This window comes from Lipotes vexillifer, unplaced genomic scaffold, assembly GCF_000442215.2.
Source record: "Lipotes vexillifer unplaced genomic scaffold, Lipotes_vexillifer_v1.1 scaffold822, whole genome shotgun sequence".
Lineage (NCBI taxonomy): Eukaryota > Metazoa > Chordata > Mammalia > Artiodactyla > Lipotidae > Lipotes > Lipotes vexillifer.
Window position 1 is genome coordinate 3,039,908 of NW_006770496.1, and position 14,875 is coordinate 3,054,782.

Below are 14,875 nucleotides of genomic sequence, written 5' to 3' on the forward strand. Positions count from 1 at the left end.
AAGAACAGAGTTTTCTTTTTAAAAATGAACTTAAAAACTTCCATAAATTTTTAAAATTCTGATTTATAAGTCGTTATTGCCATCTGCTGGTTATACAGTTTCATTGCATTTTGGGGTAAAAATTAGCAATTGTTTTACTAAAAGAGAAAACAGAGACAAGTTTTAGAAATAGATGACTGGAAAATCTCTATGTAAGAGAAACAATTTACTAAATCACAAGGTATCTTCATCTCAAAGAGGAAAATATAATTCGAGAATACATTGCATTATATCAAATTATAGTGCACTATTTTAATTGTCAGTTCACCGTAGAATAAGTATCAGGCATACTGATTTAAGTCACTGTCATTAATAAGCATAAAGCTAAAATATGACTTAACTGTTCAAAATAACTAGCTCAAAATAAGTGAACACTGTTAAAGAAGTTAAAAAAGATGAAAACTTGTCAGATTCTATTCAAGCAAAAAACACTGAGCGCCATGTTTTCCCTCACATACACAATCTATCCCTCTCCTTACTGAGAGAATGCAAAATTATTTAGGCAACTGTCTCTCAGTATTCTGAGTTAACTAGTGAACCTTCAACTCATATTACTGTTTAATAATAGGACTAACATATAACTTAATGACAAAAATCCAGGTGAGCAAAACATTAATTAGAATACTCATCAGTATACTCTGAATATGGTCACTATAGAGCAAGATATAGTCAAAATTTTATTTTATTTTATTTTTTGGCCACTCTGTGTGGCCTGTGGGAGCTTAGTTCCCCCACCAAGGATTGAACCTGCACCCCCTGCAGTGGGAGCGCAGAGTCTAAAACCACTGGACTGCCAGGGAAGTCCCCAAGATATAGTAATAATTTTAAAATAAGCATATACTCTTTTAGATGCTTTACTATGTTTTAGGTACTTCAGCATTTTTCAGATCAGGAGATAAATTAGAGCAGTTAAGGTACTGGCTAAAGGTAATCTTGGTAAACTTGCATATATGAGTCCTCTATGTAAAAGATTTAGAATGGAGCATGGAACACAGTTAATTCTATGTGTTTACTATATATCTGAATCATATATATCCTACTTATTTTACCTTTAACACTATATCATGAGTATTTTCCTTTGTTGTTAAATATTCATTCAAAACTTTAGTCAATTTAGTAATGTTTCACTGTTATCAGTGTTCTGTAATTCATTGTTTGACATGGAGATTACTTCTAATTTTCAATTATATAAATAATAGTACAATGAACATTATTATAAAAATTATTTTTTAAATGCCAAAAATGACCAGATTTGTACTTTCAAGGGCTAGACCAACAGAAAGAATATGCTTTATTCTGTTAGGACATGGAGTGATCCAAAAGACAACTGGAAACTCCAAGAAGCAAACAAATTCACAAAAGGGAAACATAAGAAATAGGCAAAATAGACTGAAAAGAAGGAGACCAAAATCAGAAAGTTCAAAGTTTTACAAGAAAATGTCACTAAAAATGACATCTGGCCAACATTCCAGTAGCAGCCACTCCTTACTTCCCACAAAAATACCCACTCCTCATGAAAAACAAAGACATAAAACTTATAAAATCACTTAAATGAATAACCTATCAACAAGGACCCTCAGATTACCTTTTAAAATATTCAACAAGACGTAACTTAAAATAAACATATCTATTAAAATCACAGAGAGTTGAAGGATAAACAGATTAACTGGGAAAACACTGATTTTTTGAAAAGGCACAGATGGCCATATCAATTTCAGGTAAAAGTAGGGTGTATAATTCAGCTGACTTGAAACGCCTATTGGAAAATATAAATTTCCCAAATTGATACCAGAAGTAGTAGACAATGTAAATACACCATAATGAAGGAAGCTTAAAGACTAAAGAAAAATAAAAAGGCTCCAGAACCAGATGTTCTAATACATACAAAAGATGCAAATCCACCCAATTCATTTTATAAGTTTAACATAATTCTACAATTCCCTTTTTATTAAAGGGAAACAAAATCACTGCACTCCAAAAACAATATTAAAATACTCATATGAAAAAATAAGGTATTTTTTGAATCTGCATATTTACTCAATAATATATTTTTATCAACCACCCATAAGTACCTTGTATTTTAAACTCAGGATTGGACGATTTATTAGCTGTTAAAAGTTGGGTAAATCACTACATCCTTGATCCGCGGTTTCCTAATTCGTACCAAGTTATCATGTGAATAAAATGCGAACATTTTCTTTTTTTGGCCCCGCCGCGGCCGCGGGGGGCCCCTGGCCTTAGCAGCGAAACCGCGGAGTCCTAACCACTGGACTGCCAGGAAATTCCCTAGATGCGAAAACATTTTAAGCACCAAACATAGTGCCAGGAATGTAGAAACACTCCTTGAAGAAAATCTTACAAACCAACAAATTAATATTAGCACTTATTGAATTTAAATAAGTGACAAGATGAATAATATTGTCAGTAACTGCTTTAGACCTTCAGAGTAGGGAAATTAATGTGGGCTGGGGCTTGGAGGGTGATAGAATTGAGATGGGCAGGCAGAAATGGATGAAAAAGCTACAGGAGGGCTTTTCGGTATAAGTAAACGGATAGTTATGGAGTCACACTACGGACCTCACTTGTAATCACTGGAAAGGAAGATTTGTGTCCTCAGACATGGGAAACTAAAGTTGAAAGGGCAGACTGGGGGCAGCTTGCTGAAGGTACCGATGAACAAGCTAAGGAGTTTATGTTTTATTTGCGGGCTAATGGGAGCCACGAGCATTTCTGATGGGTGTGGCATGCCGAAAATTAACCTGGCCACAGTGAGCCTAGATTAGATGGGGGAGAAGGAGCTTAAGGAGTTCGATCCACGATCAAACAGATGGGACGTGAAGCGGCGTGGGCTCCAGCGGCGTGGCCTGTAACAGAGGACATGAAAAATACCAATGGCCCCTGTCCATCTTTGCCAGCCGCCCTGGCATCACGTGTGGCTGTGCAGTGACTATGGGGCTCCCCTCTCACATGTTCCTGGGTGGTCCCTAGTTCAGATGGGGGAGACTACTGAGCGCAACTCCGCGCTCAACTGCTGACGAATTCTGAGCAACCTTGTTGGGGACACAATTTCACTTCAGAATGGATTATTAAGCGCTGTCCTCAAAGGGGACATCACCGAATTCGCGTCAAACAGAGGCTCTGGGGTTAGACTCACCGGGCTGACGCCTGCTCTGCCACCTGCTGCCTGCGGCCTCGGGCCACTGCCTCGGCGTAGGAAACGGACTGAGTGCCCAATGCTAAGTGTTCCAAGGCGGCGAGGAGAGACGCTCCTAGTAAGTGCCAGGCGCATCACAGGCGACCACTTCCTTCCCTCGCTCTCCTTCTACGGTTATTTCTTTCAATTGAGATCTCCTTTCCCTTCAATAACCTCGATACAGACAATCTTTTGGTAAAAATAACAAAGCTAAGCCTAAAGTCGAAAAAAGTTCTTTAGACTTGTCCACCAGCAGCGTAGGGCAGCGGTGAGCTGGGTGGCGCACGTGAGAGGATAAGCGTGAGGAGACGCGCGCGGGGCTCTGCGCGGAGTCCGCTTACTTGGGGCTGTACACGTGGAGGCGCACGTGGGAGGATGCGTGCCGAGCTGCGCGCACGGTCTGCGCACGTGGGGCTGCACGCGTGGGCGGTGCACCGGCCGCGCGGGGCAGCCTGGGCCTGACGCCGCCCCCCTACCAGGTTTCGCGGTCGCCTTGACTACCCGGTGGCCCGCAACGGCGGCGGGGACTAGTCGTTGAGGCTGCGAGCCGAGCCAGAGCCCTGCGGACCTCGCCCGACTCGGCCGGGCCCGCGCTGGAGAGAGTAGCAGCTCCATTCGAACAGGGACTATGAAAAAATGGTCGGGCAAACGAGGAACAAGCTCAAAGAAGCAGCCTCAGAGCCGTCGCACTCTCTCCGCTCCACGCAGTCTAAGCAGCGGCGGCGCCGGGCCACCGGAGCCGGGGAGCCGGAGTTGGACGAGGAGCCGAAGGGGAAGGTGAAAAAGACGGAGCTGCCTTTGCCCGCATGCAGAGGGAACCTGTCAGGGGGCGCCCGGAAGTACTCGCCGCGGAGGACCCGAAACCTGAACGCGCAGAATTGCCTGCAAATGGAGGTGGTCGGAAGGACAGTTCTTCTCGGCCGCTTTCAATTCCTCAGATGTTTCATGGAGCAGCTCCGCGACAAGGTGCATCTATTGCGGAGATGTCAGTTCACGGGCGGTATGACCCTCGGCATAGGTGAGCAGAGTCGACCGGGGAAAGCCCTCAGCAGGAGCCCCGACGGCTCGAGGCCCAGCACTCCTGCGCTGTAGGCTCGCATCCGAGGGACCCGCGGGCCCTCAGAGCCTCGGGTTGGAAGTGGTTTTGGTGAATCTTGCAGATCAGTTTAACAAGCAAGTCTAGCAGCAGTAATGGCGAGGTACAATCTCTGGAAAATCGCTGACAAGAATTTCCAGCCCACTTCTTTTAAAGTTCTTTTAAAGTTCTTTTTAAACGTTTTCAAGGGTTTTCAGGAACAGTGATCACTTCATGTGTCACCAACAAAATGTCATCTTAAGGCAGCCATTTATCACAAGTTGTGAAAATGATAGGGTAGCTTTTGGGGGGGAGAGGTCAGACATTGTATTTTTCTGCACCTTGAATAAAGCAAAATAAACTGTTGGTTATTTTAATGGGTTGAGAATCTTTAATAGCGGAAATAGAGTCACATTAGGCAATATATTTCCCCATGTTTTCCATTTGTTTTCATCTTGCTGAGGAGCTTTGATGCTTAAATTTTCTTCTTATTTAAGCACTTGAAAGATGTTTATTTGTATTCCTCATTTTCTGTAGCTTAAGATGTAACTTAAATATTGCTGTTTCATTAAAATCAGTTTTGAGCCTAGTCTTTGGTCAGACTGGCTGCTGATGTGTATTGAAACATAGATAAATGTCTCCTAATGTAAGTTACTGTGATTTCTTTTCTATCATAAGTTGACTGCTGATGTTAATTAAAGTAGAATGAATGTCCACATTTAGGGTGTGTTTAAAATACTTGAGAAATAATAGATGGGGGTTCATATTTAGATTTTGTCAGATGTCTAATTATAGAAACAGATACATTCCACATCCAGAATCAACATGGTCTTGAATACAGAGGTGTTTTGCCCAAACACAAGCCCTGGTGCACCCATGACTGGCACATTGAAGGCACTCAATCAATGTTGGGTGAAATGATGAGTGAGTATATTAAGTGCTATGAGAGTTCAAAAGAGTGAACATACTGGAGAATGGGTAGTGGGAAATGAGATCAGATAAGACTTTTAGGAAAAGGTGGGATGTGAATTGTGACCAAAAGGCTAATATTTGGATGCCTGAAGCACAGAACAAGTTTAAAGGCCTAGGGCGGTGCACCGGCCGCGCGGGGCAGCCTGGGCCTGACGCCGCCCCCCTACCAGGTTTCGCGGTCGCCTTGACTACCCGGTGGCCCGCAACGGCGGCGGGGACTAGTCGTTGAGGCTGCGAGCCGAGCCAGAGCCCTGCGGACCTCGCCCGACTCGGCCGGGCCCGCGCTGGAGAGAGTAGCAGCTCCATTCGAACAGGGACTATGAAAAAATGGTCGGGCAAACGAGGAACAAGCTCAAAGAAGCAGCCTCAGAGCCGTCGCACTCTCTCCGCTCCACGCAGTCTAAGCAGCGGCGGCGCCGGGCCACCGGAGCCGGGGAGCCGGAGTTGGACGAGGAGCCGAAGGGGAAGGTGAAAAAGACGGAGCTGCCTTTGCCCGCATGCAGAGGGAACCTGTCAGGGGGCGCCCGGAAGTACTCGCCGCGGAGGACCCGAAACCTGAACGCGCAGAATTGCCTGCAAATGGAGGTGGTCGGAAGGACAGTTCTTCTCGGCCGCTTTCAATTCCTCAGATGTTTCATGGAGCAGCTCCGCGACAAGGTGCATCTATTGCGGAGATGTCAGTTCACGGGCGGTATGACCCTCGGCATAGGTGAGCAGAGTCGACCGGGGAAAGCCCTCAGCAGGAGCCCCGACGGCTCGAGGCCCAGCACTCCTGCGCTGTAGGCTCGCATCCGAGGGACCCGCGGGCCCTCAGAGCCTCGGGTTGGAAGTGGTTTTGGTGAATCTTGCAGATCAGTTTAACAAGCAAGTCTAGCAGCAGTAATGGCGAGGTACAATCTCTGGAAAATCGCTGACAAGAATTTCCAGCCCACTTCTTTTAAAGTTCTTTTAAAGTTCTTTTTAAACGTTTTCAAGGGTTTTCAGGAACAGTGATCACTTCATGTGTCACCAACAAAATGTCATCTTAAGGCAGCCATTTATCACAAGTTGTGAAAATGATAGGGTAGCTTTTGGGGGGGAGAGGTCAGACATTGTATTTTTCTGCACCTTGAATAAAGCAAAATAAACTGTTGGTTATTTTAATGGGTTGAGAATCTTTAATAGCGGAAATAGAGTCACATTAGGCAATATATTTCCCCATGTTTTCCATTTGTTTTCATCTTGCTGAGGAGCTTTGATGCTTAAATTTTCTTCTTATTTAAGCACTTGAAAGATGTTTATTTGTATTCCTCATTTTCTGTAGCTTAAGATGTAACTTAAATATTGCTGTTTCATTAAAATCAGTTTTGAGCCTAGTCTTTGGTCAGACTGGCTGCTGATGTGTATTGAAACATAGATAAATGTCTCCTAATGTAAGTTACTGTGATTTCTTTTCTATCATAAGTTGACTGCTGATGTTAATTAAAGTAGAATGAATGTCCACATTTAGGGTGTGTTTAAAATACTTGAGAAATAATAGATGGGGGTTCATATTTAGATTTTGTCAGATGTCTAATTATAGAAACAGATACATTCCACATCCAGAATCAACATGGTCTTGAATACAGAGGTGTTTTGCCCAAACACAAGCCCTGGTGCACCCATGACTGGCACATTGAAGGCACTCAATCAATGTTGGGTGAAATGATGAGTGAGTATATTAAGTGCTATGAGAGTTCAAAAGAGTGAACATACTGGAGAATGGGTAGTGGGAAATGAGATCAGATAAGACTTTTAGGAAAAGGTGGGATGTGAATTGTGACCAAAAGGCTAATATTTGGATGCCTGAAGCACAGAACAAGTTTAAAGGCCTATAGAATAGCATAGGGCTTCCCTGGTGGCGCAGTGGTTGAGAGTCTGCCTGCCGATGCAGGGGACACGGGGTCGTGCCCCCGGCCAGGAAGATCCCACATGCCGTGGAGTGGCTAGGCCCATGAGCCATGGCCGCTGAGCCTGTGTGTCCGGAGCCTGTGCTCCTCAACGGGAGAGGCCACAACAGTGAGAGGCCGGCGTACTGCCAAAAAAAAAAATGAACAGCATAATCAGAGTTATGGAAGTAAGAAAATATGAAAGCAGAGTAAGGGTACAAAAAGAAGAGAAAGTAGGAAGTTCAAAAGGTTGGTTGGGACCAGCCATGGAGAGGCTAATTCAAGCCTAAGTTTTAAGGCATTTGGACTTCATTCTGTAGGGAGGCACCGATTGATTCTTTTCTTTAGGAAGATAATTTTTTAATGAGGTGAAATGCACATAACATAAAATTAACCATTTTTAAAGTGAACAATTTTGTGACATTTAGTACATTCACGATGTTGGCATTGAATGATTTTTAAATAGAGTAAAATGATCAGAAGTGTGCTTCAGAGAGAATAATTTGACAGCATTGTGTAAAATGGACCGGATATGGACTGAGAAAAGAAGCAGAAAAAATAATTGAATGCTGGAATCCAGGCAACAGTGGTCTTAATGAGGGTAGCAACAGTAGGAGTGGAGAAGAGAGGACAGAGGTGAAAGTTGATGGCAACAAATTGAGAGGAACTGGGTAGGTAGTGAGGTAGAAGAGGAAAAGAGTGTCAGGAGAGGGAGAGAGAACATTTGTTCAGGCATGAGAAGTGTAGATTTGGGAATTATCCATGTGGAAGTGAGTTGAAACATTAAGATTGAGTGAGATTTCCAAGAGAGGAAAGAGGGCAAAGTAAAGCTATTTGGGAAAACCCGTTATACTTAGTTTTAAGAGGTGAGAGAAGGAAAACCAGATAGATAAGCATATAAAAACAAAATGGTCAGAAAGAGTTGGTATGATGGAAGATGGAAGAGTTGGTATGATGGAAGATAACAAAGGAAGAAATCTAAGAATCTGGTCAAATGCTACAGAGAGATTGAAAAGCAGAAGTGAAAGAGGCCATTGATGTTGATAACTAACTGATCATTGGTCATTTAAAAGAGTTATAGGAACTTAGAAGAAAGAAGTTGGCTAAGAATCTTGTTAGATAATGGCAGGGGGATGGAGGAGAGAATATTTCATAGTTGGAAGGCCTACTAGATCAAGAGAAGTGTTTTAAGGCCTGGTAAAATTAAAGGCTGAAGGGAAGAACCAAGGGGAGAGGATGGGATTAAGGTTCCAAGAGAGGGAATACTTGATAATGCAGTCTTGGAGTAATTGGGAAGGATGAAATTAAAGGCACAAATTTGAGATGCTAACTGTTGAAAAGAAGAGATGCTTCCTCTTCTGAGATGGTAGAGAATAGAGAAGCAAAGATTACTATGTAGAGAAATGTTGAAGTGGATATAAGAGACTTTGGGAGTGCTCGCATTAAATGATCTTTGTTTCAGTAAAGTATAACGTTGGGTCACTATCAGAGGTGAGATTGACAGAGACAGGATACGGGGGCCCAGGAGTCAGGCTTTTTATCACAGCTTTGAAAGGAACTGTGATAAGCACTTCTTTGCATTTACAATATTGGCGTCATTACACCTTACCATTTTATCAGGTGTGGAATAAGGGGAGGGAGAGGCACACGAATATTTTGAGGGTTTTTGGAAAGCTAGATGGACTTAGTAGGATATTTGATCTTTTCCTTAAATGTCATTTTTAAGAGTAATTGTCTGGAGAATAAAAAAGAGGATACAAGTATAGTTGAATAAGGCATTCTCTGTGCATCTTAAGAGTTAATGAAACCTTATCAGAGGGGCATCTGTTTTGAGTTGAGAGGGGAGGTATAGGTTTAATTTTAAAGTGGTTCAGAGTATATTATGTAGGTATTAGATAGAAAGTTAACATATGTAGCAAGTATATAATTTTTCTATAAAGACCCAGGTGGTAAATATTTTAAGCTTCACAGGCCACATACGGTCTTTGTTAACTATTCTTCTTCCTTATTTTTATAACCCTTAAAAAATTTAACAAATATTTTTAGCTTGCAGACAATACAAAAACAGACCATGGGCCATAGTTTGCTGATCGTGGCATAAAAATACTAAATCTGAGAAATACTGAAGAGTGGTAGGAATGAGCTCAGGATGGTAAGAATATGGAAAAAGAGCTGGAGAAGCATGAATGGGAACTTTCAACAGTGCAATGTTTGTTTTAAAAATTATTAAATAGTTGTTTTAAAGGTATATTATAATGAAGCAGCTTTTAATGACTTTTTTCTTTTCTTCTTTTTCCAGCTGCCTTTGTGGCAATTTTGCACTGGTAAGATTAGTTTCAGTTTGAAATCAATGAAAACATTTGAATTAAAAATTGCCATTGCTGTTTGCATATAATAAAACAATAACTGCTTGTTACGTGTATAGAACATCTGTATGTGCACCAGTTTACACACACACACACACACACACATATATATATATATATAACCTTTTTTAAAACCTCATGTGAAGCAACTTTTATAAATGGATGCATTAGGGGAATAGTAACTTATGAATTAAAATATTTTTGCTTTGGGCTTCCCTGGTGGCACAGTGGTTGAGAGTCCGCCTGCCGATGCAGGGGACATGGGTTCGTGCCCCGGTCCGGGAAGATCCCACATGCTGCGAAGCTGCTGGGCCCGTGAGCCATGGCCGCTGAGCCTGCGCGTCCAGAGCCTGTGCTCCGCAACGGGAGAGGCCACAACAGTGAGAGGCCCGCGTATGGCCAAAAAATATATATATATATATATTTTTTCCTTTTTGCTTTATCAGAGGATTCACCACTATATTTCTTAAATATCTAGCTTTTGTAGTGTACTTTTCATGTTTATTTCATGTAAAAAACTTCCTCATTTTATAGTAATTGAGTGTTGTTAGTGACATAAACTTAAAGTTTCAGTAACACCTGTCAATTGGAAATCAGGTAGAAATGAAGATAAACACTCTGTGATGGTAATACAGAATTAAATGAACCTTTCAGTATGCATACACCTGCACATAATTTTATACAAATGATACGTTTGTAAAAACTCTATGTAAAATAATAATATTTTTCCTCTGACATACCTTCATTTCTACCTGAGCTCAAGGATTTCTACTATTGGGAAGAATGGGATCTGCCCCACATCCTGTTGGGACAGTGCTCTTCTGATCATTACTCTGCAGGGAGATTTCGATGTTAGAACTAAGGCTGTAATGGTAAGCAACATTTCCTACAGCTGTTGGTACCGTGGCATGTGTCCTATGTGTAAACGAAGGTGAGTGAAAGACAGGGTTGCTATATGGAATTTTGATTTATTTTGTACTTCATTGGAAAGCATCTACTATGTAAATTAAGGATAGCATAATTGCTGACTATAATTTATTTGTCACATATGCACCTGTTTTCAGTACCTACAGCTGTTTTTTTAAGTTGCATTAATAAAATATCTCAAAGTACAGTCCTGTGTTTTTTGTCACTTTGTGTAGTATTATACTTATTTAAAAATTGCTTTAACCTAAAATAATTTTATTTAAAATTATATTCCAAAGCTTTTCAACATTTAGAGGCATTTCCCAAACCTGGTACATTGGAAACACTTGTGAAACCTAACAGACAAAAACATGCTTCTGTTCTGATTTAGAGGCCTGGAGTAGGAGGAAGGGTGATTAGATCTGCAGGAGTTTTAGATACACAATTAAGATTAGGAACCAGGGAGTTAAGGAATTTCAGCTGTGTGCTAATGCTAGCTTATGAATGCCTAAAAATATACAAATTAGCCAGTTACAAAATTATGTCAATATTTATTATAAAAATTTATTCTTTATCTTTTCATGGCTTTCATACTTTGTTTATAATAGTTATTTTAGTGCTGTTTTTGAAACATGTTATTTTTCTTCTAGGATACATTTAATAACACTTTTTGAAAATGATCGTCATTTTTCTCACCTCTCATCCTTGGAACGGGAGATGACTTTTCGCACTGAAATGGTTAGGTTCTTTCTTCTAATGAATTCATCTGTAGTTTAAGAATAGTGAGACTATAAGGTGGAAACTTATTAGGAACTGAAATGAATTTTTGGTGAATTGCACTGTTTCTCAAGCTATAGCCTATAGGTTTATTTTGTTTTATTTTTGCTGTTTTTAAAAAAATTTTTATTGGAATATAGTTGATTTACAATGTTGTGTTAGTTTCAGGTGTACAGCAAACTGATTCAGTTATATGTATACATATATTCATTCTTTTTGAGATTCTTTACCCATGTAGATTATTACAGAATATGAGTAGAGTTTTCTGTGCTATACAGTAGGTCCTTGTTGGTTATATATTTTATATATAGTAATGTGTGTATGTTAATCCCAGGTTCCTAGTTTATCTCTCCCCACCCCACTTTTCCCCTTAGGTAACCATAGGTTTGTTTTTGAAATCTGGCCTGTAGGTTTATTATTTAAATAAAAAAGTGTTTTATTCCTCACACCATAAACAAAAATAAACTCAAAATGGATTAAAGACCTAAATGTAAGACCTGAAACCATAAACTCCTAGAAGAGAACATAGGCAGAACACTCTGACATAAATTGTAGCAATATTTTTTTTTGATCTGTCTCCTCTAAGGCAAAAGAAATAAAAGTAAAAGTAAACAAATAGAGTCTAGTTAAACCTAAAAGCTTTTGCAAAGCAAAGGAAACCATCCACAAAACTTAAAGACAGCCTGCTGAATGGGAGAAAATATTTTCAAATGCTATGACTGATAAGGGGTTAATATCCAAAATACATAAACAACTCATACAACTCAATATAAAAGAAAAAGTTAAAAAAATTGACAGAAGACCTGAATAGACGTTTTCCAAAGAATACATACAAATGGCTAACAGGCACATGAAAAGATGCTCAACATCACTAATTATTAGAGAAGTGCAAATCAAAACCACAATGAGATATCACCTCACACTTGTCAGACTGGCTGCCATCAAAAAGTGTACAAATAACAAATGTTGCTGAAGATGTGGAGAAAAGGGAACCCTTGTACACTGTTGGTGGGAATGTAAATCAGTGCAGCCATTATGGAGATTCCTCAAAAAACTAAAAATAGGGCTTCCCTGGTGGTGCAGTGGTTGAGAGCCCACCTGCCAATGCAGGGGACATGGGTTCATGCCCTGGTCCGGGAAGATCCCACATGCTGCGGAGTGGCTGGGCCCATGAGCCATGGCCGCTGAGCCTGCATGTCCGGAGCCTGTGCTCCACAACGGGAGAAGCCACAACAGGGAGAGGCCCGTGTACTGCCAAAAAAAAAAAAAAAAACTAAAACTAAAAATAGAACTACCATATGATCCGGGAATTCCACTCCTGGGCACATATCCAAAAAAACCCAAAAATACTGATTTGAAAAGATACATGCACCCCAATGTTCATGGCAGCATTATTTACAATAGCCAAGATATGGAAGCAACCCAAGTGTCCATCAAGAGATGAATAGATAAAGAAGATGTAATATATACATATATATGCAATGGGATATTAACTATAAAAAAGAATGAAATTTTGCCATTTGCAACAACGTAGGTAGTCGTAGAGAGTATTATGCTTAGTGAAATAAGTCAGAGAAAGACAGATACTCTGTTTTATCACTTATGTATGGAATCTAAAAAATAAAACATATAACAAAAATAGTGTTTCAGGATTCTTTTTCTTTTACCTCATTGTCCTCCTCTCCTAAGGCAGACTCCTTTTTAAGATAATAAAGATATATATATATATATATATAATAGCTGAGAAAGAAAGAAAACAAAGACAAGGTTTAAGAAGTGATACAGGGGGCTTCCCTGGTGGCGCAGTGGTTGAGAGTCTGCCTGCCCATGCAGGGGACACGGGTTCGTGCCCCGGTCCAGGAAGATCCCGCATGCCGCAGAGCAGCTTGGCCTGTGAGCCATGGCCGCTGAGCCTGTGCGTCCAGAGCCTGTGCTCCGCAACGGGAGAGGCCACAACAGTGAGAGGCCCGTGTACCGCAAATAAATTAAATAAATAAATAAATAAATAAATAAATAAATAAATAAAAAAGAAGTGATACAGGGCTACGAAAATGATCAGAAATTGCTTTCTCTTAGGGTGGAGTTGGGAGACCCCATGTTTTATCTGGCTCTTTAAATTTTTTTTTAGCTCTCTTGATTTCAAGATAATTTATTTTAAGAGACAACTCAAGATAATTTCTTTTAAAAGACAACTTTTGATATAATGCTTTCTGTTTTTTAGACATCTAACTTATAAAATGGAGATAATCTATCTACCATATGGATTTCACATAATTGTTATGCGGGTTAAATGGGAAAAAGAATGCCAGAATTGCAGAAATTTACAATTAAGAGAGACCAGGACTGTCTTCCAGATCAGCTAGTTAGGGGCCAAGAGAAGAATTGAAACTGGCCCTCCTGACTGTTTAGCCACTACTTTTGTTTTTTGGTTTTAATTGTGGCTAAATTAAAATAAAAAATTTTAATTAAAAAAATTAGCAGAATTTACCATTTCAGCTATTTTAAAGTATACAGTTCTGTGGCATTAAATACACTTATATAGTTGTGCAACCATCACCACCATCCATCTCCAGAACTTTATTATCCCAAACAGACTGTACCTGCTAAACACTTAACTCCCCACTCACACTCACTCCCCACCTAGCTGCTTGGTGACATCTATTCTACTTCCTGTCTCTATAAATCTGCCTACTCTAGGTATCTCAGCCATTGCTTTTTAAGTCTCACCGTATAGCCACTTATAGCTTTGAAGAATTGGGTGTGTTAGCATTTGTATGGCATTTGAATTTTTATTATAGGTATTATTTCCAAAGACAGGATATAAAATATTAAATAAAGAGCATAGCTGTGGCAGAGTCTGGGCTTTGATGACAGATCACTAGATTCAGATAGCAGTTCTGTGCTTTCTTGCATAATGGCTAGTAAGTTAACTTTGATTCTCAGTCTCATCTGTTAACTGGGAATAATGCCAGCCTTACAGGGTTTTACTGAAAATGAAGGAAGATGAAAATGAATGAAGCACATAGCATAGTACCTGGCCCAAAAATAATAACTGTTATTAATAAAAATTTATATGTTTTCTATTTAAGTATAGACATGCATATTAAATATCTTTTCATTGTAGTATTGCCTTGTTTTTCTCATAAGAAAAGGGAAAGATCCTTATATGAACTTATTTTACTGATCAAAATTATGAGTAAATGCTTTTTCAGACATCAGCTAAAACAGATCTTTAATTTTTTTATACTTTTTAAAAAAATTATTTTTATTTTTGGCTGTGTTGGGTCTTCATTGCTGTGCGTGGGCTTTCTCTAGTTGCAGAGATCTTCGTTGCGGTACATGGGCTTCTCATTGCGGTGGCTTCTCTTGTTGTGGAGCACGGGCTCTAGGCGCCCAGGCTTCAGTAGTTGTGGCTCATTGGCTCTAGAGCGCAGGCTCAGTAGTTGTGGCGCACGGGCTTAGTTGCTCCGTGGCATGTGGGATCTTCCCGGACCAGGGTTCGAACCCGTGTCCCCTGCATTGGCAGGCAGATTCTTAACCACTGCGCCACCAGGGAAGCCCCCCAGATCTTTAATTTTAATAGTCACTAGTGTTGCTTAGTCTATCAGAAATAAAGTACCTATAGTTGTATGAAGCAGGA

At 40.3% G+C, this 14,875-nt stretch overlaps 1 protein-coding gene across 2 annotated transcripts in view; it reads left to right on the forward strand.

The window, feature by feature from the left end:
• Positions 1–4,066: 4,066 nt before the first annotated feature.
• Positions 4,067–14,875, forward strand: part of DPY19L2 (dpy-19 like 2) — an 89,293-nt gene continuing 78,484 nt past the window's right edge. The window contains exons 1-3 of one of the 2 annotated variants that reach the window (XM_007446124.1): positions 4,067–4,250; positions 9,486–9,510; positions 11,109–11,196. In XM_007446124.1, coding sequence (XP_007446186.1) covers positions 4,121–4,250; positions 9,486–9,510; positions 11,109–11,196 — 243 coding nt within the window. In that variant the 5' untranslated portion in view covers positions 4,067–4,120. Of the gene's footprint in view, positions 4,251–5,606; positions 5,989–9,485; positions 9,511–11,108; positions 11,197–14,875 lie in introns of those variants that run through there. The other variant, XM_007446123.1, reaches the window with a different exon arrangement.